Here is a 27098-nt window from a genome sequence, read left to right as displayed (position 1 = left end):
AAACTGGATATACATTTCCAAAATATAACATAAATCAAAATAAAAATAAAACCTACATACAGCAACAGTGTTTTGCATTGTGTAGGATCCTATGATGTAAGTAATGGGCCCTGCCTGCTAGCCTGCTCCCTAAAATGTCACTGGATTGCTCATTTCTATATATAGGGTCTCCTGCCAACCTAGCTGTTCGAAAGCACCTCAAAGTGCAAGTAGATAAATAGGTACTGCCCTGGTGGGAAGGTAAACAGCGTTTCTGTGCGCTGCTCTGGTTCACCAGAAGCGGCTTAGTCATGCTGGCCACATGACCCGGAAGCTGTCTGCAGACAAACGCCGGCTCCCTCGGCCTATAGAGCGAGATGAGAGCACAACCCCAGAGTCAGTCACGACTGGACTTAATGGTCAGGGGTCCCTTTACCTTTACCTTTTATATATAGGGTACCTACATTCTGCATGGACTGGTTGCATGGCAACATGTGCAAATGGCTTTAGATACCTATTAGGTCCATAGATTACCATATAGCATATATCCAAAACAAAAACAGCGGCAATTTGTTGTTGACAAAGGACAGCTGGACATATAAAAGGCCCCATTACCTTCAGCAGCTTAGGGCCTCATCAAACCTAAATGCAGCCCTGCTGCCCCCCCCCCCCCCCGTTCAGCTGGACTCCAACTCAAATCAGGCCAACCTAGGGTGGCGACAGCTGTAGTCTAGCAACATTTGGAAGGACAGATTCCCTGCCTTTAGGGTTTTAAAAATGCAGACACCAGCCTGTCAACACTCCCTCTCCCAAAAGGCTCCCAGAGCACTTTACAAAGACAGCTCCTGCCCTTAGGATTACAATTTGAAAGACACAACACAAAAGCAAAAGGGATTGGGAAGAAAGGGGGAGGGGAGAGCAAACCCCAGCTATCTGTTCTCAGTTACAAAGAGTTCTTTCTAGGAAGGAGGGTCCAGGATATCTTAAGAACCGCTTGATCCCTCATAAAGGTAAAGGGACCCCTGACCATTAGTCGTGGCTGACTCTGGGGTTGCGGCGCTCATCTCGCTTTATTGGCCGAGGGAGCCGGCGTACAGCTTCCGGGTCATGTGGCCAGCAGGACTAAGCCGCTTCTGGCGAACCAGAGCAGCGCACAGAAACACCATTTCCCTTCCCGCCGGAGCAGTACCTATTTATCTACTTGCACTTTGACGTGTTTTCGAACTGCTAGGTGGGCAGGAGCAGGGACCGAGCAACGAGAGCTCACCCCATCACGGGATTATACATGCCCAATTAATGGGAGTCTCTGTTGGCAGTCCCTCATGGCTCAGATGCACTGCTCCTAACTACCAGAAGCCATGCATTCAGTGCAGTGGTCCCAAGCCTGTGAACTGAGACTAGACAGGCACACACTTTGCTGAACTTCAGGTACATGGCTCAGGTTTTCTTGTTCCAGCAAGCATTTTAAGGTAGTGTTTGGTTTAATTGTTGTTGTTTTTTATTGTCCCATTTTCTGTGGACCACTTTTATGTACATCATTTAGAATTGCAAACAATTAACCAATAAAGAATTGTTTTAAACAGTATGGCTGTACTGGAGTAGACAGTTCCATTCCACTGACTAAGCCTGATGGGATTTGTAGTTCAAAACACCCAAAGGACACCAAGTTGAATAAAGCAAGCACACACAATACTGACCAATTTCAGATTTGGTGTGCGGCAGTCTCCCACATCCCCATGTTCTTAGATCTGTGAGTCTTCAGTCTGCTTTAGCCTTGAAATCGTTTTGTGCATCTGCCTAAGCAGTCCAGGAATTTTTATTTTTATTTTATTTTGCACGTGAGGAATGCTTCCAAATAATGAAATGTCTTGTTTCTGTTAATTTAAATAGCAGCGCTGGTAAGACACGAGTGTTGATTGACACACCCAGATGCGTTCTGCACAAAGGCAACTGATGCAAACTTTTAATGGGCACTTCTCCAGGAGGTTTAAAAAAAGACATTACACAGTGAAACGTGTTTAAATTGCTAAAATGCTGGAAGTTTTTAACGTTCTCCTTACGATCAAAGATGTGTGGTTGTTGTTTTTTTGCCCCTTTCCCAAATGTTTTCTAACAGGATTGTGAGGTGAAAATAAGATACAGAGAATTCAAAAAACGCTGAGCTGGCATTTCTCGCATCCAGGCAGGGTGGTTGCGAGAAGGGAAGGTTCAGCATTATTTCACTTTCCAAATCAGAAGATCGCTTGACCGTCCTGTTGCTGTATTATACCAGCCTATTCCCCAAACAGAAAGAAAATTAAATTTGTGCAGATGGTGGGAGGCTTGTGGAATGGTTATTTCGACAGTCCAGCTGTTTAACAATTAGGCCATATGGCTTCATTGAGAGAGCCTCCCAGTGGGATTTTTTAAAACCCAAATAATGCATTACTTACACCACCTTGTCTACTTCAGGTAGCGAAGAGTGAGGTGTAAATGCACCACAGCAATGCTGACTGGCAATGCAGAGGACCATGGAAGGTATTTGACAGGGTCCCAGAGCAGAAACACATGGGGAGGAGCATAGCTGTCAACTTTTCCCTTTTCTTGCGAGGAATCCTATTCAGAATAAGGGAATTTCCCTTTTAAAAAAGGGAAATGTTGACAGCTGGGGGGGGGGTGCTTAGGAAATTCAACAAAAGAAGCAGGCTCTGCAAACCATTGCAATGTAAAATACTCCTCTCTGTTCAGGGTTCCAGACAGTCACCTGTGCCGTATTCCAAGCACCACCTTGGTTTTCTACATTTTAAATTTATTACTTAGAATAACAGAATCATAGAATTGTAGAGCTGGAAGGGACCACAGGGGTCATCTAGTCCAACCCCTTGCAATGCAGGATTCTTGTTGCCCAAACGTGGGGCTTGAACCCACGACCCTAAGATTACGAGTCTCGTGCTCTGCTGACTGAGCCTATCCCTACCAACATATTATTATTATTATTATTATTATTATTATTATTATTACACTTTATTACCATCCCCTCATCCTAAGGTCCCAGGGTGGTTATAACAATTAAAACACAATATTATGCATTATTAAAAACAGTTTAAAACAACTTAAAACTACAAAAATAAAATGGATCCTAAAAATATTATCTCAAGCGTCAAAAGTCAGAGAGAAAAGGTGTGTCTTCACTATTTGCCAAAAGCAGAATAATGAAGGTGTCTCCCCACCCACCCCGCTTCTCTCTTTGTGTGTGCTTTTTAATGAATTCTATGTGCTAGGGGAAAAGTGCATTTTTTTTTTACTTACTTACGCTGATGTTTTAAAATATGTCATAAGTCGCTTGGAGACCTTTGTCTAACACATGACTAATAAGTCTAGTAAATATATATATATATATAATTTATATATATTATTAGTCCACTACCTCCTTTAATTTCGCAGAAGTGTTTCCTAACAAGCCACCCCCTCCTCCTTTGGTGCCTAGATCATTGCCACTCCTGTTGTCCAACACAAACTCAGCTACCAGTTCTCTGCAGATGCTTTATATAAACCTGATAGGGTGCAAAGATTGAAAAGGACAGGATTAACAAAGGCTTGGTCCTCAGAACAAAAAGAGATCCATTTAGTAAATTGGAGGCTCTTTCCTCCCTTTTTCTTTCTTCTTTACAAAAAAAGAAGAAGGAGATCTTCAATTAGTGTCTCTGCTCAGAGGGCAACACAGGACAAAAGAGCTCCAGGATGTGGGGTTTTTTTAAGCATCAAGGAAGAAATCAAAAAGCTACCCTGAGCTCTAATCTAGTCTAAATAATTTTAAAAGCCTTTAAAAAGAGGACAATTGTTGTGTATTGGAGGCGGGGAATGGGTGGGGGGAGATTTTTCTGCAATTTATGCATTTGCTTTGCCAAAAGGCTTACCTTTGCAAACTGAATACACTAAATCATGTTTGTGTGCAAATTAATGGCCTGTGGTGTGTGGTTTGTTTTCAAATACAACTCTGGATAACTTCACAGGGAAGGACTGCTGCTTAGTGGCACAGCATCTAATCTGCTTGTAGGAAGTTCAATCCCTGACATCTCCACGTAGGGCTGGTAAAGACCCCAGTCTGAAGCTCTGGAGAGCAGCTGCCAGTCAGTGTGTGGACAGTGATGAGATAGATAGACCAGTATAAGGCAGTTTGCTGTGTTACTAGAGAAAGCATAATCATGGGGAGCTGGAGAACAGGAGGAGAGACATAGTGTCGGAACTCGGCCAAGCCGATAGGGCCTCATCTTCTTCCAAGCCGAGCCTATGAAATCGCCTCCAACGTGTTTAATGACCTTAGCCTTTGATAAGGCCTCAAGCACATTCTATCCAGCAGGGTTCCCAGCACAGGGAAGAGACGAGAGGTTTGGCCACATTGTAAAGAGTTTTATTTCTAAACTACGCAGAACAGAAAAGACATCCTCTCTCTATGAAAGCAGAGAGCAACTGAACAAAGGAACAAAGGAAACAGGAAACCACTAACGTCACATCCCGTCTCCCTTTCCCGTGAGACTCCAATAGTATGGAATCCCAGGAATGTAAACAGAATCCTGTGACTCCACGCAGCAGCTGCACAGTGAGAAACAGAAACTAACACTTAGCTCATTCTTTCCAGAAAACAGGGTCCCTCCTGAGCAGCCAGCATTGTTCAGAGGGATGTATATGGTTACATGAGCAAAGCAGCCTCGGCCCAGTATACCTGAAGGAGCGTCTCCACACTGAGGTCCAGCTCCAAGGGCTTTCTGGTGGTTCCCTCACTCCGAGAAGTGAAGTTACAGGGAACCAGACAGAGGGCCTTCTTGGTAGTGGCACCTGCCCTGTGGAACGCCCTGCCATCAGATGTCCAGAAGATAAAGAACTACACAACTTTTAGAAGACATCTGAAGGCTGACATTTAGAAGACATTTAGAAGACTTCCCCATATCGGGAAGATTCTAATGTTTGACATTTTATTATGTCTTTATATGTGCCAGAAGCTGCCCAGGGAGGCTGGGGAAACCCAGCCAGAAGGGCAGGGTATAAGTAATAAAATTATCATCATAGCAAGGGTTCCAGTATTCTGCATTTGAAGAACTAAGTGACATCTAGGATGCCCATGGTGGCATCAGGATGTGGAAAAACTAACCTACTCTAGACTCTGCCAGGCTCACCTGCACAGGCTCTGCCACCTGTCATAGGCTGATGGTAGATCAGGCTCTACAAGTATGATCTCTGGATGATTTGCAAGAGATCAGTGAGGAATCCTGACACCTAATTCTTTTACACCAGCAACAAAGTCCATCCACACCAGACATTTAAAGCTCAAGAAGAGCCTGCAGGATCAGTCTAGTGGCCCATCTACTCCATCATCCTGTTCTCACAGCGGTCAATGAGATGCCCCAAAGGGAAACCTGTGAGCAGGATCTGAACCGAAGAGCACTGTGTCCTTCTGTGGTTCCCAGCAACTGGTATTCAGAAGCATTGCTGCCTCCAGCTGTGGAGACAGAGTACAATATAGCCATTATGGCTTGTAGCCTTTAAAGCACTATGATACCACCTTAGCAGTCATGAGTTCCTCCAAAGAATCCTGGGGACTGTAGTTTGTTATGGGTGCTGGAAGATGTTAGGAGACCTCCTATAGGAGTTTGTGTGAAAAGAGAAGTTATGAAATGAGACCATTTTGATGTTGTATGGTCTCTCTATATTTTTATTATATATTTATTTATATCCTGCCTTTTACCCTCAAGGGACTCAAGGCAACTTGCATATAAAACAGGAAGCGCTAAAAACATGAAGAAGAAGAAGAAGAAGAAGAAGAAGAAGAAGAAGAAGAAGAAGAAGAAGAAAAAGAAGAAAAAGAAGAAGAAAGTAATCATTAAGAAAAATAATTAAACAACTGAAGATCCCTCTCAGATCTTTTAAAACATACAGATAATTACAACAAATACAGCACAGCACCAGCCCTCTCATTAAAAGCAGTCAGGTCTCAAAAGCCTCTAGAATAAGCTTTATAAATAAAAATACTGCACTGCATAGTCTCCCCAAAGACACATGCCTCTATGCGGCGAGGCTGCATTATCGATATGTAACTCTTACTTCCAAAATGTCCCTTCACGGAAACTATTTTATTATGCTGTCTGCAAAACTGTACTGAGCCTGCTGTTTATTTTATTCTAACTGCCATAATGCGCTCCACACAGTTGTGGCGGTTTTGTTTCTTTAGTCTTTTTATGCTGTTTCTGAAAACTCACTACACACATCATTATTATTTTTAAGCTGTTGCTTTGTTAATCATTTCCCCAATCAAAATTCCACTGCCCGTCTCTGAATTGCTATTAATGTGGAGGAGGGGCACAGAGAGGCAGGGGCAGTGTGGTTGCCTGCCTCCCCAGCACCACCAACAGTAGTTTCAAAAGGCCATTAAAATCATACCACCATGGAATTGTAAAGTCAGAAGGAACCCCAAAGATCCTCTAGCCCAGACATCCCCAACCTTTGGCCCTCCAGATGTTTTGGACTAAAATTCCCATCATCCCTGACCACTGGTCCTGTTAGCTAGGGCTCATGGGAGTTGTAGGCCAAAACATCTGGAGAGCTGCAGGTTGGGGATGCCTGCTCTAGCCCTACTTCCTGCACTGTCCCCCATCCCATTTGAAACCATACTGGACCCTGCTTAGTTTGCAAATGTGCCGGCAGCTTTATTGCTGCACCACTCACATGGGGTGGAAGCAATGTGGAAAGCTTAAGTCTCCATCCCACTTACCCACTACAGCCTAATTCAACTCCTGCCATGACAGATTTTGGTCTTTCAAATTTCAATGGCGCCCTGTGCAAGCCCAAAATTTGACACACTCACACACACACGTCTCTGGCCTTCTGTTCTGCTCAATTCACTAGGTCATAGTTGAGATGCCCTGCACCCCTTAGGTTCAGCGCCCAGTACGGTGGAACCGGTTGTGCTGCCCTAAATTCACCTCTGCCCATACTCAGCCCCAATAGCTACTGCTAAGCCAAGAAAGGTGTTAGCAGAGCCTACCATGCAGCCCACTATGTCACATTTAATTGGTTATTACAGACATCCATAAGCAGAGATGAATCCATGACCCTTTTATCTTACTGTATCCAAGGAGCACAATAATCAATACTTTCTAGAGGGATAATCAATAAGCATCTCTCACAGAACTATGGTCCCTAAGGTCCCCTGGAGGGAGAGGTTGTCTTAATACCCACCTCTGTTGCATACCCAACTCAGAGGCTCAATGGCCAGCAAGCAATATTCCCCTGCAGCCCTTGTCTTCCCAGTAAAATCATAAGGACTAGCTGCTCACCAAATTAGTCAGTGCCTTCCTCCAAAGGACAGATTGTCCTGCCAAACAGCATCAGTCTTCACAGACATCCAAATACCTAGGTGACCAATTATCAAATGCATGGCAGCAAAGATCAACTCAAGCATTCATCCAAAACATGAATCCTTAATTCTGGATATTCTCTGACATGCAAACTGGAATTGTTAAAGAGCGAAAAGTCAGCCAAAATAATTCATCCCCACCCCCCAACCTGCTTCGACTATTTGGTCGATAGTGTGAGTGACAAAGCTGCGATTTCATGCTTGGTGATTACTTGAGATCTCCCATTCAAGAGACAAAAGGGGGGATATCAAACTTCTTTAGTTCCTAGTTTCACATCTCTTGTGTCCAAGCTACCAAAGCACTTTCATTCACTGAACTCCTTTCACCTCAAGCCACCAACTTCCATCCATCATGTCGTAGTAAAATGAGATTGATGGTCTCCCTGTAATGGGGAGGGGGGGAAGCACTCATCCATAATGGAAGAGCCCTGTCCCAGGAAGTGAACCTCCAGCACGGCCACAGACACGGCTGAAATATAGCCAAGCCCAACAGGAGCAAAGGAATGTGGGGTGGTTGCAAAGAGGTTGTAGCATTCGGCTATGATCTCAAAAGTGTTGCTTTTAAATCTTTCAGGACTTCACACCAGGCAGCATGTCCTCCAGCCCAGTCAGGTAAGAAGGGGTGTGTGTGTGTGTGTGTGTGTGTGTGTGTGTGTGTGTCTATGTCTGCCAATGGGGATGGAACCTAATCGACAAGAACGAAAAGCTCAAAAGCAATACAGGAAAAAATACACGCAGTAGCCAAGAGCAACCAGACACAGAATGTGCTTAAAGTGAAATAAAAACTTAGACCTTCCCACCATCCCAGCACCATGTTGTGAAGGAAGATAGAATTTAAAACATGTGAGCAATGCCTGGCAAAATTCTAAAAGCCAGAGGGTTATCCAAGAATTTCCAGAAGTCTGAACAGTAGGGCTTCAATCACTTGCAAAACACTCACCCCACCCACTCAGTTACTTCCAAAATCTAGAATTAACTGTATTTTAAAGAAATATTATGTAGGTTTGCAGACAGAGAGACAAGGTTCCACTCTCTATCTCTCAGAAAGAACACCAGGGCAAGCAGGGAAGGCAACAACCTGGCCTCTTCCATCAACCAGAGAAGGTCAGCTGTCAGAGATAGCATGCCCCTGAATGCCAGTCGCTGGGAAACACAGGTGGGAAGAATGCTATTGCACGCTAGCTGTGCTTATGGATTTCCCACTGGGGCATCAGGTTGGCCATTGTGAGAACAGGATGCTGAACTAGGTGGGCCATTCTCCTGGTCCAGCAGGCTCCTCTTAGCTGCTCCAGTGCTTGCTTTCCTTTCCCCTCCCCATTCGTTTTTCCTTTCGTATCCTGTCTATTAGATAATGGGCCTGCCGACAGGGACTGTCTTATATGTACAGCCCTTAGGAAATATTAGGCACTTTATAAACGTTGAATAATAATCTTTTTCCCTACCCGGGCCAGAATATACAGCCTTCACTATAAAGAACAGTCACAGAAGCCTGCCTTTTGTAGAGCACAGATGAAAAAAGGGGTAAGATTAGGAGACCGCAGCAAGGAATCCTGACTTTGTGCTACCAGAAAGAAAACTATGAATAGAGATATTTTTTATTATTATAAAGAAACAGCAGCTTGGTCCTCAGTCATCCAAATGTGTTGCACTTAATTAGAAAGACATCTTTAAAAAAACCCAAAAAACTTTTACAAGAAAGCAAGGCTACTATTAATGAAAGAAGAACCAATTAGTCTTTAATCTAAAACTTCAAAAAAATGGAAACTTTTTTTAAAAAGTAAGCGCTTTTGATCATTTTATGCTCCATGAGATTTGGTCTCCCCTCGTCACACACTATTAACTCCAGTTAGCGCCAACAAAAGTGGCTTTACAAGGTCAAGTGAAGGGAGAACGCCCAGTCCTATGAATGGCCACCTTATGATAGAACGCCTCTGCTGGACTTCAGCTGTGCATTTAATTTGCGTGATTTCAACCATAGACAGTCAAAAGCCAGTTGGTTGAAATTCTGCAGGCAAGGAAGAAAGCTGAAAAGCTCTTTCCAGGCAGGGAAAGACTGGCTTTTAAAGTCTGTGTATTGCTAGGGTGACAAGGCCTGCTGAATGCACCAGATTCAGAAGGCTAGGGAAGCTTATGCAGGGGCAGTTTGGATATATGCGTTTTTGTGTATACACTGAATTCTTGGAACCAAGCTGCCATGTAGAGTGTGCGGAGGGAGGGAGGGAGGGAGGTAGACAGACAGATTGATGATAATGGAGGAGGAGGAAAGCAGATCTGACTCCAATGGCATCAGAGGAAGTCACTGGTGATGAAAAGCAAACTTTTTTAGTTTCTGGTCCATGGTCTTTCCCAGCTTTGGAGGTGCTGATACAACTTTTTTACAAGGGTGCAAGGGAGCCTAGGTAAGCCTCTGGGCTCAATCCCTGTCTTCTCCAAATTAAAGAGGGCCTCAAAACTGGGGAGGCCTTCAGCTGAGAGCCCAGAGAGCTGTCACCACCACCCATAAGAGGAAACATTGGCAGCAAAATCTCCTTTCAGATATACAGGAAATGACTGGTACTTGGTGGGGTGGGGACAGAAGAGATTAAAAGGACCTTTCTGGGTATGAACTTGCAACTGAACATCCACTGGCAGAGAATAGACTTTGCTCCATCCAGAATAAAGGGTTTTGTTTATCTCATCTTATTGCAGGAATCAACATTGTGTTTACACATCAGAGATGAGGAGTGAAGCAGTTGGCTTTTCAGAATTCCAACCTGTATGAACAATGAGATTTTAGAGACTTTGCATCCATAAACCATGAGGGCTAGAATCTTTCCCGTAAAAAATAATACTGACACTTTAAGAACGCGACTTTAAAAAAGCAACAAGACAAAGTCACAGGAGTTGGCAACCCGGAGAATTTAAAATTACTGTGTGCATGTAGTTAGCGATATAATTAGCCACATAACTCAAGCGTGCAACCGCTGTCCGACTGACTTTGCTACATTTAAGTGAACCGTTTCCGGCATGAAACATCCATCATTCCTTATCAGGAAAACAGGCCTGGGAATTGTGGCAGCATAACCAACTATTAATTCTATGAAAAGCAATTTTCAAACTACATTTTAATGTGCTATTTACAGGAGGCTCTCTCTGTAATACTTGCAATTCCCTGGGATGCAAATTTCACACTTGTTATTTCAAGCAGGGCCCAAAAATATTAAAATGAAATCAGTATCTTCCGAGGTAACACAGTGAAATAACCAGGCAGCTCAGCCTTTCCCATTCCTGTGCCCTCCAGATATTTTGGACTTCAAATTCCCATCAGCCCTGGCTAGAACTGTGTGGCTTGTTGTCAGAGAGGATTTATCACCAAAGAACCCACACAAATTGTATCTACAGATAGCATCAAAGTGGAGACCTGGAACTTCAAGGAACCACTCACAACTCACCAGCCCATCTGGGGAATAAAGACTCCCCATTTCCATCTCTTTCCCCAATCTGCAAGGGCCAATGCACACATGCGCCATTCATGCTTCAGAGGTGACCCACGTAGATCCCAGACCACTCCAATGACAGGGTCATCTACTGGGATGCCTGCCTTCAAAGGCACCACCAGGTCTAGAACTGCAGGCACAACTCTCTGAAGATCTCTTGCAATTCTTGGTTGTCACGCCAAGAGCTTTTAAGCACACTATATGTGAATCTACCCTTGGGCCTGATCCAGTGGCTTCAGCTGGTGCAAAATCCTGCGGTCAGACTGCCGGTGGAGAAAGACTAGCACATCACTCCTGTGCTTAAAAGCTTGCACTGGCTGACCATACACTACCAAGTCAGGTTCAAGGCTCTTGTATTAATTTACAAGGCCCTCAACAACTTGGATCCAGGATACCTTAAGGACCACATCACTCCCTTCTATCCCTGCCTGATCACTGTGGTCTTTGGGGGAGTCACTGTCAGTGGTCTCCCATGGTTCAGATGCATGACTCATTCATATCCACCAGGGACCATGTGTTCAGGATTATGAGCTCACTTTTATGGAACTCCCTTCCAGTTGAACAGAAAGGCCTCTCTTCCTGTTGAACATGAACTGAGTTTTTTTAAAAAAATATTATTTCAGCAGCTATTTTGACTGAACTCTGATTTTTTATAGTTTTAACTGATTTTTTAAATCCTTACTTCTACACAACTTAAAGATTTTTGTAATTAAGCAGTATATATATTGCTGAAATAAATAAAATAAGTAGGTGAGTTGGATATCCTGACTCAGTTGGGTTTGGGCAGGTCAACATCCTAGGGAGTTGTCCAGAGTCCTGAAAGTACCCTCAGCTGACAAGCTCAGTTTCCTGCTTCCTTCCACTACTCCAGGTGGGTTACCCCAGACCTTGCACTGCAGAAAAAAGAAATGGTGCACAATGCCAGTGTCCCTTCCCTGCTGCCCAGTACTGCTGGCCTGCTGGTACCAGCACAAACTCACTGCCTGCGCAGGAATGCAAGCTGTAATTAAAATTTCAATTCACACATCTGGAAAGTTGGGCAGCAACTGTATCAAATGGTCCAGTGCCAGCACCACATCCCTACCAACCCAGCAAAACTCATGTACATACGGATGCAGAAGTCTCCACTCTCGTAATATCCTGGGCAGCACTGCGATCGTCGCCGATACATAGTCCTCAGTCCCCTCCGATATGCTGTCTTATAACTTATTCTAAATTGTGAGATAGAAAGAACACATTGGAAATCAATGCTCACACTCAGAATACTATTTGCACTGTGTTACTGCCTGGAGGGTGTGTTCAATAATTACTTTCAAATGTTTTTTGATATATATATTTTGAGTGTGTGTGATCAATACATATTTCGAACTCTACAGTTCAATTCATACTCTAAAACAATTTTCTCTGTGTGTCTCTCTCTGTGGAAATAAGAATGTCAAAATCCATTGCCTGTCTCTAAAAAGGAACAGGAGTGAAATTTGGTTCCTGTCCACATTTTAATGTGAACCTGCCTGCTTTGCACTTCCTGAACCATCTGTGAACCGAAGTGCAACTCATATTTGAACTTCAAATTAAATATATTGCTGCTAAAATGCAGAAAACTAGTCTGTTTTATATCACAGGTAATCTGTGAATGTATGCTCATCGCTTGATGACTGCAATTATCAAGTGATGGCTTCCATTTGAATAGACATTCTTGCTGTAGCATCTCAAAGCACCAAGTTTTTCACTGGAATCAATGATTCACAGCTGCAGTCATCCAATGCATATACTTCATTAGTTATGTATGCACACGTGTGATTCAGGTCTCAGTTAAGAACACAGGAAGAGCCCCAGTGTATCAGGCCATTGGCTCATCTAGTCTAGCATCCTGTTCTCCCAGTGACCAACCAGATGCCTCTGGGAAAATCATCACATCCAAGTCAGCAAATGTCGTCACATCTTATTGTAAAGGTAAGATAAAGGGACCCCTGACCATTAGGTCCAGTCGTGACCGACTCTGGGGTTGTGGCGCTCATCTCACTTTATTGGCCGAGGGAGCCGGCGTACAGCTTCCGGGTCATGTGGCCAGCAGGACTAAGCCGCTTCTGGCGAACCAGAGCAGTGCACGGAAACGCCATTTACCTTCCTGCCGGAGCGGTACCTATTTATCTACTTGCACTCTGATGTGCTTTCAAACTGCTAGGTGGGCAAGTGCAGGGACCGAGCAATGGAAGCTCACCCCGTCACGGGATTTGAACTGCCAACCTTCTGATTGGCAAGTCCTAGGCTCTGTGGTTTAACCCACAGCACCACCCGCATCCCACATCTTATTGTAGCAACTCCCAAAGTTGACCTTGTGGTGTGTGAAGAATTGCTTCATTTGTCTACCCTAAATCTCACAACACTGAGCGTAACTAGATGGCCCTTGGTTCTAGGAGAAAACCTTCCCTGTCCACTTTCTTAATCGCCATGCATCATTTTAAACAACTCTATCATTTCTCTCCCCACACCCCTTCCTTACTCACCTTTTTTTCTAAACTAAAAACCCTCAAATGTAACCTTTCCTCACAGAGGGAGGTGCTTTTTTGAGTTCTTCTTCTCTGCACTTCCCCCCCCCCCCAGGATATTTACATTTCATTCCTTCTGAATTGGGTGACTTAAGTTTAAATCAAAACTTTTTGTTTCGTTCCAAAAAAGGTAAAATAATAATAAACCCAAATTAATTGCAGATTTACAATACCAGATTGGTCATGTTTTCAACAACAAAAAAGAAAAAGAAAATAAGAGCAAGTTCTCTTGGAAGAAAAAAATTCCATTTCAACCTCTTTAATTTTGCAGGAGGATTCTGGCAAAGAGAGGTCTATATTTATCCTCAGCATCTTGAGAGCATCACCGAGGCTTAGATAAAAAGAAGGCAATGTGGAGAAGATGAAACGGTAGAGGGAGATTGAAATATCTTCCGATCGCCACTTACCTGTGTCGAGTGCACTTGAACCAGTTCAGGATATCCGTGCATCTCGTGTAATAGATCTGATCAAAGGGATGTGAGTACGATTCCTGAACAGTCACGGCATAGCTGGAAGCAGACAATGAAAGGGGGAGAAAAGGTGGGTCATTAGCCTGTAAAAGCTCCCCCTGCCCCTCTCTCTCGCTCATATATTAAAGCTCCTGCTCTCCGCAACACGTGAAGGTTCCAAGTCACAGCAAATCACTCTGGCCCTCCAAGGTCTCCCAAAGACCCAGAATGTATTTGTTTGGAATATTTATCCTTTTTTTATTTGCAAAAACAGGAACAGAGAGCATACTTAACCCTGCTCCCCCAGTCCCACTTACAACTTCGTACCAAATACAGCATGTATACATATACCATATATGACTTTCCTTCCACCCTTTTCCTGCTTCCTTTGCTTTTCTACTGCTCTGCGTAATCCACATTTTTTTAATCATCCAAATTGTTATCTATTAAAAACCTCTATCTCTTTCAACTCTGCTGGATTTACTTGAGACCTGCTAGGCTATGTATTTGTTTATACTGGCTCTTGAAATATTCAATAAACATTATCCATTCCGCCTTGTATTCCTTATCTCCATTTCTCTTATACATCTTCGTCAGACCAGCCAGTTCAACATGTTCAGACATTTTACACTGCCTTTCTTCCTTAGTGGGTACTATACTTGTTCTCCACCTTTGTGCCAATAAGGTTCTAGCTGCAGCAGTGGCATATAGCAGGGATGTCCAACAGGTCAATCGCGATCAACTGGTAGATACCCGTGAGGTGGTGGTGGTGGTGGTGGTTGTTATTAATGTATTATTATTAAAGATTTTCTTGGTTTACAAAAGTATGTGCAATGTCTCTCTCTCTTTTCCCCCCAAGTAACATTTTTTACAGATCAGTTTCATTTGTTGAGACATTAGGAAGAAAAGGGGGAAAGAGGTGGAGGGGGGAAAGGTGGTTTTGGTAGATTGTGGTCGATTGCTGGGTCCCTTTCCTTAGCGTTGCTAAAATCTATTCCTGCCCCGTCCTCCATTACTGCACGATCTGCAGAATGGAAGCGGAGTTTACTGAGTGAGGCTGCTTGTTTCCTCAGCAATTTGTTGGTGAGTGGCTCAACAACTTTGACCTGAACCCCCCCAAAATGGGGGTAGATCACTGCCAGTTTTTAATTCTGTAAGTGGATCGCAGTCTCTTGGGAGTTGGCCACCCCTGGCGTATAGTAATAAACTCTTTTGGTTTTGGGGGGACCTCCGTTGTTACCATCCCCAAGAGAAAAATCTCAGTTGTTTGGGGGAAATATTTTTTTTTTTAAAAAAAATACCTTTTTAAATTCATTATATAGAGTTTCCCAAAGTTCCTTAATTACTTTACAGGGCTAACACATTTATCCACTGCCCTTCACCAAAATCAATTTCAGGGTGGTTCAAAACAATCTAAAAGAATGAGCACACAGTTAATACTCAAAACACAGCAAAACAAATCAGCAATAAAACAGCAATTAAAAAAAGAACCAAGAGAACAATGTTTTTCTGGACAAAAAAACAGTTTGCCTGTTGTGTAAAAGAGATCAAAGTTGGGATCGAGTAAGTCTCCTTGGGGAAGGCATTCCTTAACTGGGAGGACACAGGTAGAAAAGCCTTTTCTCTGGCTGACTCTTGCCTTGTTTCTGATAGATGAACACATTGATAGTTGGCCTTAGAATTACAGGCAGGTTGAAAGGAGGTTCACCTTCAGGTACTGAGGTCCCAAGCAGATAGCATCAGTGCTTGGTGCAATTCATCAGAAGCCAGGGCCAGGGGGCAGTGTGTGTGTGCTTGTCCCTGTGTGTAAGATAGCAACATCTTTCTAGATTAAACAAGAATGGTCCACCTAGCCCTGCACCCAGTCTCCAGCTGTGGACAGTCAAATACCTTTGGAAAGCTAAGGAGCAGCAACAACCCACATTCATTCAAATTTAGACTGTACTCTGTGGGGCACAGCACTCTCTTTTTTCCTCATGTTGCTCTGTAAAGTGCATTTTAGAACTGTGTAAATATACACCCCCCACATTTTCCAAGGCGGAGGGCCTGCAGCAGAAGAGGACTTCCCCAAATAAAATCCTGAATGACCTACTTTAATTGTTTTAGGTTCTCTGAGGCACCAAACAATGGTCAACCACCCGCACAGCTAAGGCTGTCCAGGGTTTTTAAAAAGTTGATACTGGGCTAATTGGTCCAATAGCAAATGAAAGCTAGATAGATGCTCACATTGGCCAAAGCTTTTCCAGATCATGAAATAAGTGAAACATTATGTCATGGACTGGCTGGGTGCACAGGAGTGGTAGGAGACACCAGCTGGGGAACCCCCAAGGGAACAGCTGGGGGAAGACAGCTCAGAGCCAGGGGACTGGTGGTCGGATGATGAAGAGTGGTAAGAGGGAGAAGACTGGGAGGAGGAAGCTGAAGAGGAAACAGGGTTTAGTGAGCAGGAAGAAGCCGCAGCAGAGAGCAGTCCAGAATCAGAGGCAGAAACAGAGGCTTGGAGAGGAAGGAGGCCAGGAGATTGAGATGTGGTAGGCTACTGAAGAAGCCAGGGGGGTCTCCTGCTCCTCCTGCGACTAGCCCTTCTCCCTTCTGGTCTTCCAGAACATGCAGATAAATGAAGTGGGCAGAGTAAAGAGAGACAAGATGAAGGAGCCTTAGGCTGCTGGGGAAGGAACAGGGGGAGGAGCCTTAGGGAGCGGTGGGAAAGCAGAGACCTTCAGTCTTCACAACTGCTTCATTGGGACAAGACCTCCTGGGAAGTGTTACTGTGATCTCCAGCCTTGTGCTGTTTTGGTTCCTTTGAAAAAGAATTAACTTCACTGACACCAGGTGTATTATTGCTGACCTGCCCCTGATTCTGGCTCCTGATGAATTACTTCTCATATTAGCTGCCATAGATTACTAGAAAGGCCATCTTTAATTTAAAGAAATCACTCCATTTTTAAGTACGAAGGACCCTGGTGGGCTGTTAGCACCAGTTCAAAAAACATTTTTTTGCAACCATGCCTTCAGTCACCTTGCTTTTGGTGAAGTTTGGCATGCCTGCCCCACTGGATCAATGTGTTTTATTTGCATTAACATAACTTATTGTTATCATGTTTGTTATATTGTACGCCACTCAGGTATTATTTCTTAATGAATAATGAATAATAATGAATAATAAATGAATAATAATGAATAATAAATAATAAATAAATACTGAGACATCAGAACCAAAGCAGCAGCCCCCACCCCACCAAAAACAATGTGTGTCCTTAATTTGCAGGCCTGCAGGCTGAAACTGGCCACCATCCAGTTAAACCAGTATTCATTTCTGGGCTTACTGATGGCTACAAGCTGTGGAAGTGGGGGCTATGTTGGGGGAGACATCAGGTTCCAAGTCTGGACAAGTCACAAACTGCCCTCACGATGTGGAACACTGAAAGAACAGGCAAGTGATTTTCAAAGCTTTGTCTCTGACACGGAGCTTCTGAACCAAGAAAAAAGGAAATCTTGTAAAGAGCAATGGAAAAATGTAAACTGATTGAAGCTTGCCACCATTAATAAAAAAGAAAGAACGAGGGATCGGGGGGGAGTTCTATGCCCTCACATAAAACCATATCAGATATTCTTCCTCCTGGGACTGTTCAGCTTTTACTTGTGTACAAAAAAGGCTAATTAAAAGCACATATTAACATAATGCTGTCGAGGCTTCCCGGCACTTCATTCTGATGATGAAGGCACAAGCACCGCAAAATGATGGGCACACCAATCAAACACAAGGCTTTTTTATATTAGAAACAGGAAAGAGGTCTCTGGGGCTTGATTTTTCACTTTTGCTCATTTTAAACAGAACCTATTTTAATCCAAGATAATTTGTAGCAGAAATTAACCAGTAATTGAGAACCATAAATTGTGAGTTAAGCAGCGGGTTCTCTGTTTGTTTGTTTATTCCCTGAAAAACTTTAGCATTGCGTCAACCTATAAAATGGGAGGGGTAGCCAATGCCACAGAAGACAAAATCGGGATTCAGTATGATCTTAACAGGCTGGAGAACTAGGCCAAAACTAACAAAACTTTCAATAGGGACAAATGTAAGGGTCTACACTTAGGCAGAAAGAACCAGCTGCACAAATATGAGATGGGAGACACCTGGATTGCCAGTAGTACATATGAAAAGGATCTAGGAATCTTAGTTGACTACAAGCTTAACATGAGGTAACAGTGTGATGCAGCAGCAAGAAAAGCTAATGCTATTCTAGGCTGCATCAACAGAAGTATAGTGTTCTGTTCAAAGGAAGTAATAGTCCTGATCTGTTCTGCCTTGCTCAGACCACACCTGGAATACTGTGTCCAAATCTGGGCGCCACCATTTTAAAAGGATATTGACAAGCTGGAGCATGTGCAGAGGAGGGCGACCGAGATGATTGAAGGTCTGGAAACCAAGCCTTATGAGGAACGGATGAGGTTGGGTGGCCATGTGTCATGGATGCTTTAGTTGAGATTCCTGCATTGCAGGGGGTTGAACTAGATGATCCTTGGGATCCCTTCCAACTCTACAATTCTATGGTTCTATTAGTCTAACCTAAGCCCATTGCATGTGGGTTCAGCAAGCACTCAATCATGGGTCTGCTCCATCCTGGCATGGAAAATTAAGAAAACAAAACAATTATTTTTTTTGAAAATGCTAATAAAACAGGGAAACTTTTGGCATGGCAATTGAAAATGCACATTTTTTCAATGCTTTCCAAATCTTTTCAATACAGCTCCTCCCTAAAAATATGCATTTCAAAGCAAAATTTGCATTTTTGTTCACACTTTTTTCACCAATAGCCTTACACGGCACTTCCCTTACATGCTTTCCTCAGTTTAAAGGGTTGTTGTAAGGATGTAAAACACTGGAGATTTTTTTTTTTTAAACTGTATTTAGTAAATCCTATTACTAATTATTAATACAGTGTCTTGCTTTATAAAACAGCAGCCTTTGGGGGGGGGGGTTAAGCACGCTGTATCGAGACAGAGTAGGTTTAGAGATCACCTTCAATGCCTGTCAGTCTGTTTCTATTGATTGCTCTGCTGTCAGGGTTCAAAAGTATTACCTTCCGGGTCCTGAAAGGGCTTAGCTAAGAGGATTGATATGTACCTGAGCTCTGCAACATGGGGGTCCTAAATGAAGACAATCCAAGGGTTGACGCTTAGTCCAAACCTGCCATTTGTCTGGGACCAGAATCTCTTTGGATTCAGAGGCCTTAGCGTGAGAGCCAACACCAGAAATGATTGTGGCCACATTTTAAGCAGGCACAAATCTGTCAATTTCAGTTTTCTCATTTTCCCATTCTTAAGTTCAGTTCTACACATTTCCACATTTTTTTTGGAAGTCCTCAAGAAAATCCGTCAGTGTTTTAGTGAGAATTTCTCCTGATATACACCATTTTTGGCAAGGACTATCTCCCAATACAATGCATTTTTTTACTAATATATGCATAGTTTCGCCCTGGACTTTTTCCCCCCAGCCAGAACTCATCAGAGCTCAGCTCCAGCACCTCTCAGGTGGGTTCCATTGCCATTCTAAGAGAACAAGGTTCATGGTGAGCTCCAGCACCATTTTTCTAGAAAAATAGCCCTGGGTTCCCCCAATATACACATTTTAATACACCTTATTTGGTTGGAGAATGGCAGTGCACAATTCAGAGAAATGCAAATGCCAAAGGGTAAGTACATTGGTTCGCACATTGTTTCAGGAAGTGCAAGTTAGAGAGTTTCATGCCAAAATGTATTTCTGCCCCACCCCTACTGGAAAACCTGTGTGTGTGCAGGAGTATACCCTACAGTGCTTTGGGCACAGGGCTTTAAGCATCTGGTTTGTCAGCCAACAAAATGTCAGTCCTAAGAGCTGACCTCTCTTTTGTCTGCGCGGGGCAATGAGATATCCTGCTGGCAAATATGCCAAAGCGGAACGTATTTAGACTACTCTTTTATTAACATAAACCCCCTCGTCATCTTGATTATTATTTTATGATCCTGTTTGCTCCTCTTGACCTCACCCTAACTCAATCTCTTTGGGCTGATTTATTACCATCTAAGTATCACAGTCATCTTGGCCAGGGCAGCCAATCAATTCTGGTATTTAATTTTTGTTTCTCCTTGATTGGGTCTCTGGGTTGCTGACTCCCTTCACACAAAATCAATACTGTATTCCTGGGCTTGAAATGTACTTTGCTGTGCAACTGCAAACAATACCAAATCACAGGCTCCATCTCCACCCACGTTTGCCCTCAAAGCCTGTTGTGCTGCGTGATCAACATCCTTAAAAAAAAATAAAAAATGCACGCACACAACATCTTAATAAATCTAAGCATAATGAACTTCAGAATGCCACTAAGAGCTGTTTATGTTACTTAAAGAAGATTCATATTCATTATAGCATAAGGTGAAACACATTTTAAAGAGCCTGTTCTTGGATAAAACAAGCAATACTGTGTTTAGCTTAAGAGCTTTACGGCAGAAAAGTGGGACCTACGTAGGAAGTTGCTTTATACAGAGTCAGACAAATGGCCCATCTGGCTTGTTGTTTTCTACACTGACTGGCAGCAGCTATCCATGGTTTCAGGCAGAGGTCAATTCCCAGCTCTACCTGGAAAAGCTAGGGACTGAAACTGGGACTTTCACGCAAAGCCCTTTCCAAAGCAGAAATTCCAAAGGTGACAAATCACAGTCAGATAGTTTGCCCTACAACATCTAAAGGTTACCTGGGTTTGGATGAAGAAAAGGAAATGGATGCCTCATATTCCTGCCCTTTTGGAAGTTATGACCACATGAGCAGCAACCTCAGCTTAACAAGTCAGTAATGTCTGGCACAAGTCATTTCGGGTATTCAGAAATTTTACCTCTTTGTCATGACTGGAACACTTATGTAGCCGGTCTATAGGAGGATAGTTGAAGTCACCCACAATGATAACAGTTCCTTGACTGCATTCCTTGACTGCATTCCTCATATCAAGATCTCCATGAGCATTTTGACAATAGCACAACCACAGCAGGGGAAAATGAGACTCCTCTGAAGGCAGGTAGTGCACACACAAGAGAGAACTCAAAGTAAACCCCTCCGGGCATGCCTCCAATCTTGCAGCACTGTTCATAAGAGGACACTGTTCTACAATGGAAGATCTGCTCTCAAGGTCCTCCTCAAAAATGAGGTGGATTGTGACTGAGAAGGGGGTCCTCAACTGTGGGTCTGTGGAATTCTCTGCCCAAGGAAGGCTCAGTGTGTCTTGACAGCATTTTTATTCCAGTTTTGTATCGAACTATGTTGAGAACTAGGGACGCGGGTGGCACTGTGGGTTAAACCACAGAGCCTAGGACTTGCCGATCAGGCGGTTCGAATCCCCGTGACGGGGTGAGCTCCTGTTGCTCGGTCCCTGCTCCTGCCAACCTGGCAGTTCGAAAGCACGTCAAAGTGCAAGTAGATAAATAGGTACCACTCCGGCGGGAAGGTAAACGGCGTTTCCATGCGCTGCTCTGGTTCGCCAGAAGCGGCTTAGTCCTGCTGGCCACATGACCCGGAAGCTGTATGCTGGCTCCCTCGGCCAATAAAGCAAGATAAGCGCCGCAACCCCAGAGTCGGTCATGACTGGACCTAATGGTCAGGGGTCCCTTTACCTTTACCTATGTTGAGAACTGCTCTATAAATAAAGTGGTATACAGAGGTTTTTAAATCTGCGAGGGAGCAACATTTTACCTTTCCCAATGGCTGCAAACATTTGGGTCATCTGGATTTAAGGAGATGGTGGTTTTCAGAAGGAGAGACAGGGCGAGGACTTTGAGATTCCACCACAGGAGGAGGCAGAACATCATCGCTGCTTCTAAGCAAAGGAGAGAAAAGCATTAAGACAAACAATTGCTTCCTAGTATCATAAGTAACCAGTTATAGCTTCTGGTACATTTTATGCCAGTCTGGTGTAGTGGTTAGAGTGTTGGAGTTGGAGTGTTACCATCTCTCGGCCTAAAAGATGTGCTACCCAGCACGTCAGGAATCAAAGCTTTAAAAAAAAGAGAGAGAAAACTGAAGGCCAAAGCATCTGTTGGCATTAATTTTCTCCATCAGCAATGTGTTCTTTCCGCAATTCCTATGCTCATTTTTTTAAAAAAAGAGATTAATTTTTTAAAAAAGTTTTCCTTAAAGTGAACCACTGAGGCATTATAATAGCTTACTTCTACACTTACCCAAGACAGAAACCAGCTCTTGTTAATTTTAACGGAGTTTGCAAGTGTCAAGCGCAAGGCTGCCAAATCTGCCTCCAAAACATGGCTACTACGGATTATGATTGATTGACAGAAAATCAATTGAATTTTCAGGTCTTATTACGGAGTTCGGAGAAGAAATCCATTTGCTTTTGAGGCACCATTTTAGAAAGTTCTCGCTCGACCTAAAGCTTTAAGGGCTATGATATACCTGAGAGATAGACTTCAGCTCCCTGCCATTGCAATTAATGATGGCTGAATCTGCCAGTTACAAGCTGCCCTCCATTTCTCATTTCCCCCTATGTTTTAAGTTTAGTTTGTTACATTTCCCCCATTAGCTTGCAATTAAAAAATATATACTATTTTTTCCTCCTATTATACACAATTTTGTATGCAGTTTTCCCTTATGCAAGTTAAAGTTATATTCACATATATACATGCACTTTATGAACACTTTCCCCTGATATATACATTGTTTGTTGAAGAACTACACTGCAAAATTTCAGAGAAATGCAAATTTTGAAGGATGGTGTGGTGCTTGGGGTATTTTTTTTGAAAGTGTGAATTAGGCAGGTTCATATCAAAACAAGAACTGGGTTTCTCCCTTTTCTGTAGTCTTTCACTCCCTGGGATCTCGATAATGTTCTACATTCACAAAATGCAAATGACAAATGGCATGGTTGATGGTGGCCCCCAGGGATAGAGTTTCCCTCCTTCTGGAGGACAAGCCAGAGTCAGAGCCTCACAGGTTTTTGCAGGGGGTGTATGCAACCCTTTAGGATCCTTACACATCTTTGGTGTTTAGGATGCAATGTGGCAGGACTGTCCTTAGAGCAATTCCCCTATGAGGAAAGACTGTAGCACTTGGGAATTTTTAGTGCAGAGAAAAAGCAAGGAACAGGTGATATGGCAGAGGTCTATAAAATCATGTGTGGCATGGAGAAAGTGGATAGAGAAGGAATTGAGATTGTCTATATTTATTAGTAGCTTGCATTAAGAGTTTTGCTGCACATTTTTATAACATCTGTTGTTGTTTTACTTTTGCATACGCTGCTTAGAATTTGGGCTTGCAGATCAGAAGGCTGGCGGTTCAAATCCGCACAATGGGGTGAGTTCCTGTGTCTGTGTCCCAGCTCCTGCCTACCTAGCAGTTTGAAAGCACACCAGTGCAAGTAGATAAATAGGTACCGCTCTGGCGGGAAAGTAAACGGTGTTTCTGTGTGCTCTGGTTTCTATCACGGTGTTCTGTTGCACCAGAAGTGGTTTTGTCATGCTGGCCACATGACCCGGAAAGCTGTCTGTGGACAAACACCAGCTCCCTCAGCCAGAAAGCGAGATGAATGCCACAACCCCATAGTCGCCTTTGACTGGACTTAACCGTCCAGGGGTCCTTTACCTTTTTTTTTTTTTACCTTTTATAGAAATAGTCTAAATAAATAAATATGTTCACCATAGAAAAGCATTGTATTACTTCAACAAGCCTTCCACAACTTGCCACCCTCCAGATGTCTTAGCCTACAACGCCAATCAGCCAAAACTAACATAATGTTGAGGTTGATGCAAGTTGGAGTCCAAAACATTTGCAGGGCACCAGGTCAACAAAGGCAGCTAGAGGAGCTAGCCAAAAAATGCACCAAACTTATGTTTTGATGCCAGATACCATCTCAGCAATGCATAAATGGTACCAAGAAATAACTAAAATAATTAAAACACCTGTTCATGCTTCCCCTCAGTTTTTTTTGTTGAACATGTGGACTGACCAAAGGCCTTTTTTTTTTTTATACCGAAGATCTTCTTACATGGATGCTGATAGGATTTCCATAGTGCAACGTTAGTGGAAAACACTACATAATTTGAGTATTTCCTTACGGACTCCTGCCATTGCAGGAAAAATAACACAAAACTACATGCTTCCAAGGGAAAAGAGGGCCCTGAACATTTCAATTCTGTTTGGTGGGATTTTATTTCTTCTGTTTCAGATATGGATATGCAACAATCACTCCCAGAGTGATGTCAAGAAACATGGTTGTCTCGAGTTAATGTCAAGTGTAATTATTCCTCATGCTTATAACTGTATAGGAGCTGCCTTGCTTGGGGTATGCTAAGCTGATCAGTTATGAAATATTATTAAAATCAATAACAAAGTAAGGCAAAAATGGCCAAGTCTCTCTTTGTCGAGACACTTCAGAAAGCTAAAATCCAGAGCGGCTGCCATTTCAAGCACAAAGCACTTTGTAGCAAGAAGAGGCATGAGCAAAAAAATAAAATAAAATCAATCCTGAGGGAAGGAGGGTAACTTAGCAGAAATGTTAAGATGAACACTAAGATTAGTGGGTTAGTGGAGAGAAGGTATTTTCATCTCGTTATAATGAAACTGGCAGTGAATGGCTTGGTGTCAATGAGAAAGCTGAGGTAATAAAGTTAAAAGAGAGAGAAAGGAGGCTTAACCATTTGGAAGTGATGTGATGGATAATGGGAACACACAACCCAATCAGCTATAATTAACAAAAACACATCATGTTGTGAAAAAAATTTCCTCAGAACAAGATTTTTCTCTCAGGCACTGCTTCACTCTGGCCCATCCTTTGGCCCAGTTTTGACCTGAAGTGGTCAACCTCTTGTCAGGCTGTTGTCACTTCAGATGGTGGGCTGGGGTTAAAAAGCCTTCATACAAAAAGATTCCTTGGATATAGAAAATTAGTATGTCAGGGTTTTCCATGGGCCTCAGCCTAGCCACCTTCCTAAGGTTTACCACCTCAGTGAAAACAAGGCCTTGTTTTCTCCTGAATCATGGCCGAAATCTGATTGTGCCTTAGTTGTTTCACTTTATTTATTGAAAGGTTTTTTTGGGGGGGGGGGGGTAATTTACATTGGAAAAAACCCAGTCCCTGCTATTGGACTTAAAATCTAAAAGACATGACACAAAAGGAAAAGGATTCACAGAGAAGGGTAACAATAAACAGCGAACTCAAGCGCTAGTTCATTGTTATAATGTTATTGTAATGACCACCTGAAATGGAAAGATTGGCCACCTGTCAAATATGTCCAAAGTGAGCTCTATTTATGTTGTTTAACTGAAACAAAACAAAAAGCAAACTAAAAGTTGAATTTGCAAGTTTTTAACAGTCTCACCTCAGTGTGCTGTAAATCCCTTGTGGCTATGAATCCATCAAGTATTCAGAGTTCATTGGCAAGAGAAAGAACCACTCTGCAGGCTTTTCAGACGTCCTTCAGAAACTGCAGAGAGAGAAATACACAGCTGAACAAAGGGAAGGAGAAGAAGTGAATTAAAAAACAGATGTAGATAGGTGTCTTGACGGAGGAAATCCCTACTTGCAAATATTTGCTCAAGTAATGCCAGAGTGAAATTGTGCTGGATGTACCAGCGACCAGATGACCAAAATGAGGATTTTTCAAATGCAAAAGCTAATCAGCATTTCCTATCACATTCAGGTTAAATATTTAAAAAGTGGAGGAGTAAGGAATGGGGAATAAAGCTAGGAAACAAGAATAAGGAAGATCAGGACAGACATTTAGGGCTCTCTCCAAATTGGGGGGAGGCTGTTGGAGGATATTCTGCAACATGTCATTAATGTAATAATACTGCATTAGTGATGGGTTTATACTGGCCTGTCCACACATCATTCTGTTTTATTAGATGTTTTGCCATGCTTTCCCAGTGCTATTACATTACTGCTGTCTGAAGGCTGCTGCACAACAAAAGCAGAACAAAAAATCAACCAGAACATTTTGTGGTATAAGAAGTTAAAAGATTTCAGCAAGAAATTATGGGACATGCAGCAAATGGAAATGAAGCAGTATGTCTGCCTCAGAACTTTTGCAGGCACAAACAGTGTTGAAATTGAAATAGTGTAGGAACTTCCCAGTACCATCACAAGCACAAATCATCATGAATGCATACTGAAAGAGACATCTGGAAGAGCCCTATATAGACTGAAGAGTGACTTGAAGGTTCAGGCTGAAAGAAGCCATGGTGAGCCACATTCCAAGTTATTTATTTATTTCAAACCTTTTAAACCAACTTTCCACACAGAACTAGGATATATTAGTTATTGTAGAATGGAGAAGGGGGACTATAAGCATAAAGCAAAGAACTGACTGTTTGGGGATCTTTGCAGCCCATCCAAGGACTACAGGGTTGCATAGAGGAGTTCCCCATCCCCACATTCTGTTCTCATTTCAATCCCTTAAGAGATGGGTTAGACTAGACCACATGACTCTCTCTGAAAATCAACCAGTAACTTTCTAGCCTCCTACGTCTTTGGCTAATTAAATAATAAATGACCTTTTAAACTGCGGGGCAGTATTGGTTTTGTTTGTTACTATGTTATGCATTTTAGTTTTTATATTGTAAACTGCTCTGTAATCCTCAGATGAAGGGAGCTATAGAAAGTTAATACATAGTGGATATTTCTCCTAATATTTGTATGCAATTTTCCCTAATATGCACAGGGTTGCAAAACCATTTTGCCCAGCACATAACACATTTTTGTATGTTGTCTTCACTAATATATACATTCATATGAACACTTTACCCCCAGTCTTTGCATTTTTGTACTTGGCTAGAGAACTGCACTGCAAAATTTGGAGATGTGTGAATTTCAGAAGACAGCTGCGTTTTGGTACGTGTGTTGTTTCAGAAGGCACAAATTAGGTGATTTGTCTTTAAATGTGAACTGAGTCAAATTTCTCTCTTGTCCTATCATATGTCAGCCTAAAAGCAAAGGAGCTGCTCTCTTGCCCGTTCCAAAAATAACTCAATTGCACAACAACATCTGGTTAGTCCTTTCCCTTGTGCAATATTGCACCAGCACAACCGATACACTGCTAAGTGACTTTAACTTAGAGCTCATCCATACGTCTGTTTGTCCCATGCCTGGACATCACAGATCCGAGCAGTTTTGTCTTTGCCCTACCACCTTCCCTTGGAAAACCTGCTCTTTGGCAATAAATCAGAACAAATGGCAATCCTTAGAAAACCTATATGCTGTTTGCTCTGATTCAGTGCTAA

The 27098-nt window shown here is 42.8% G+C and overlaps 1 protein-coding gene across 7 annotated transcripts in view; it reads right to left on the bottom strand.

Moving 5' to 3' along the window:
* Positions 1-27098, bottom strand: part of MEGF11 (multiple EGF like domains 11) — a 352698-nt gene that overhangs the window by 247002 nt on the left and 78598 nt on the right. For all 7 annotated transcript variants that reach the window (XM_080982103.1, XM_080982104.1, XM_080982102.1 and 4 more), the window contains exons 2-5: positions 25199-25303; positions 21564-21687; positions 13802-13903; positions 11956-12056 (exon numbers count right to left, since the gene is read on the bottom strand). In XM_080982103.1, the coding sequence (XP_080838229.1) occupies positions 11956-12056; positions 13802-13903; positions 21564-21679 (319 nt within the window). In that variant the 5' untranslated portion in view covers positions 21680-21687; positions 25199-25303. The remainder of the gene's footprint in view (positions 1-11955; positions 12057-13801; positions 13904-21563; positions 21688-25198; positions 25304-27098) is intronic.

This window comes from Podarcis pityusensis (assembly GCF_964106645.2).
Source record: "Podarcis pityusensis genome assembly, chromosome: 14".
Lineage (NCBI taxonomy): Eukaryota > Metazoa > Chordata > Lepidosauria > Squamata > Lacertidae > Podarcis > Podarcis pityusensis.
This window is presented reverse-complemented; position numbering and strand designations above follow the sequence as displayed.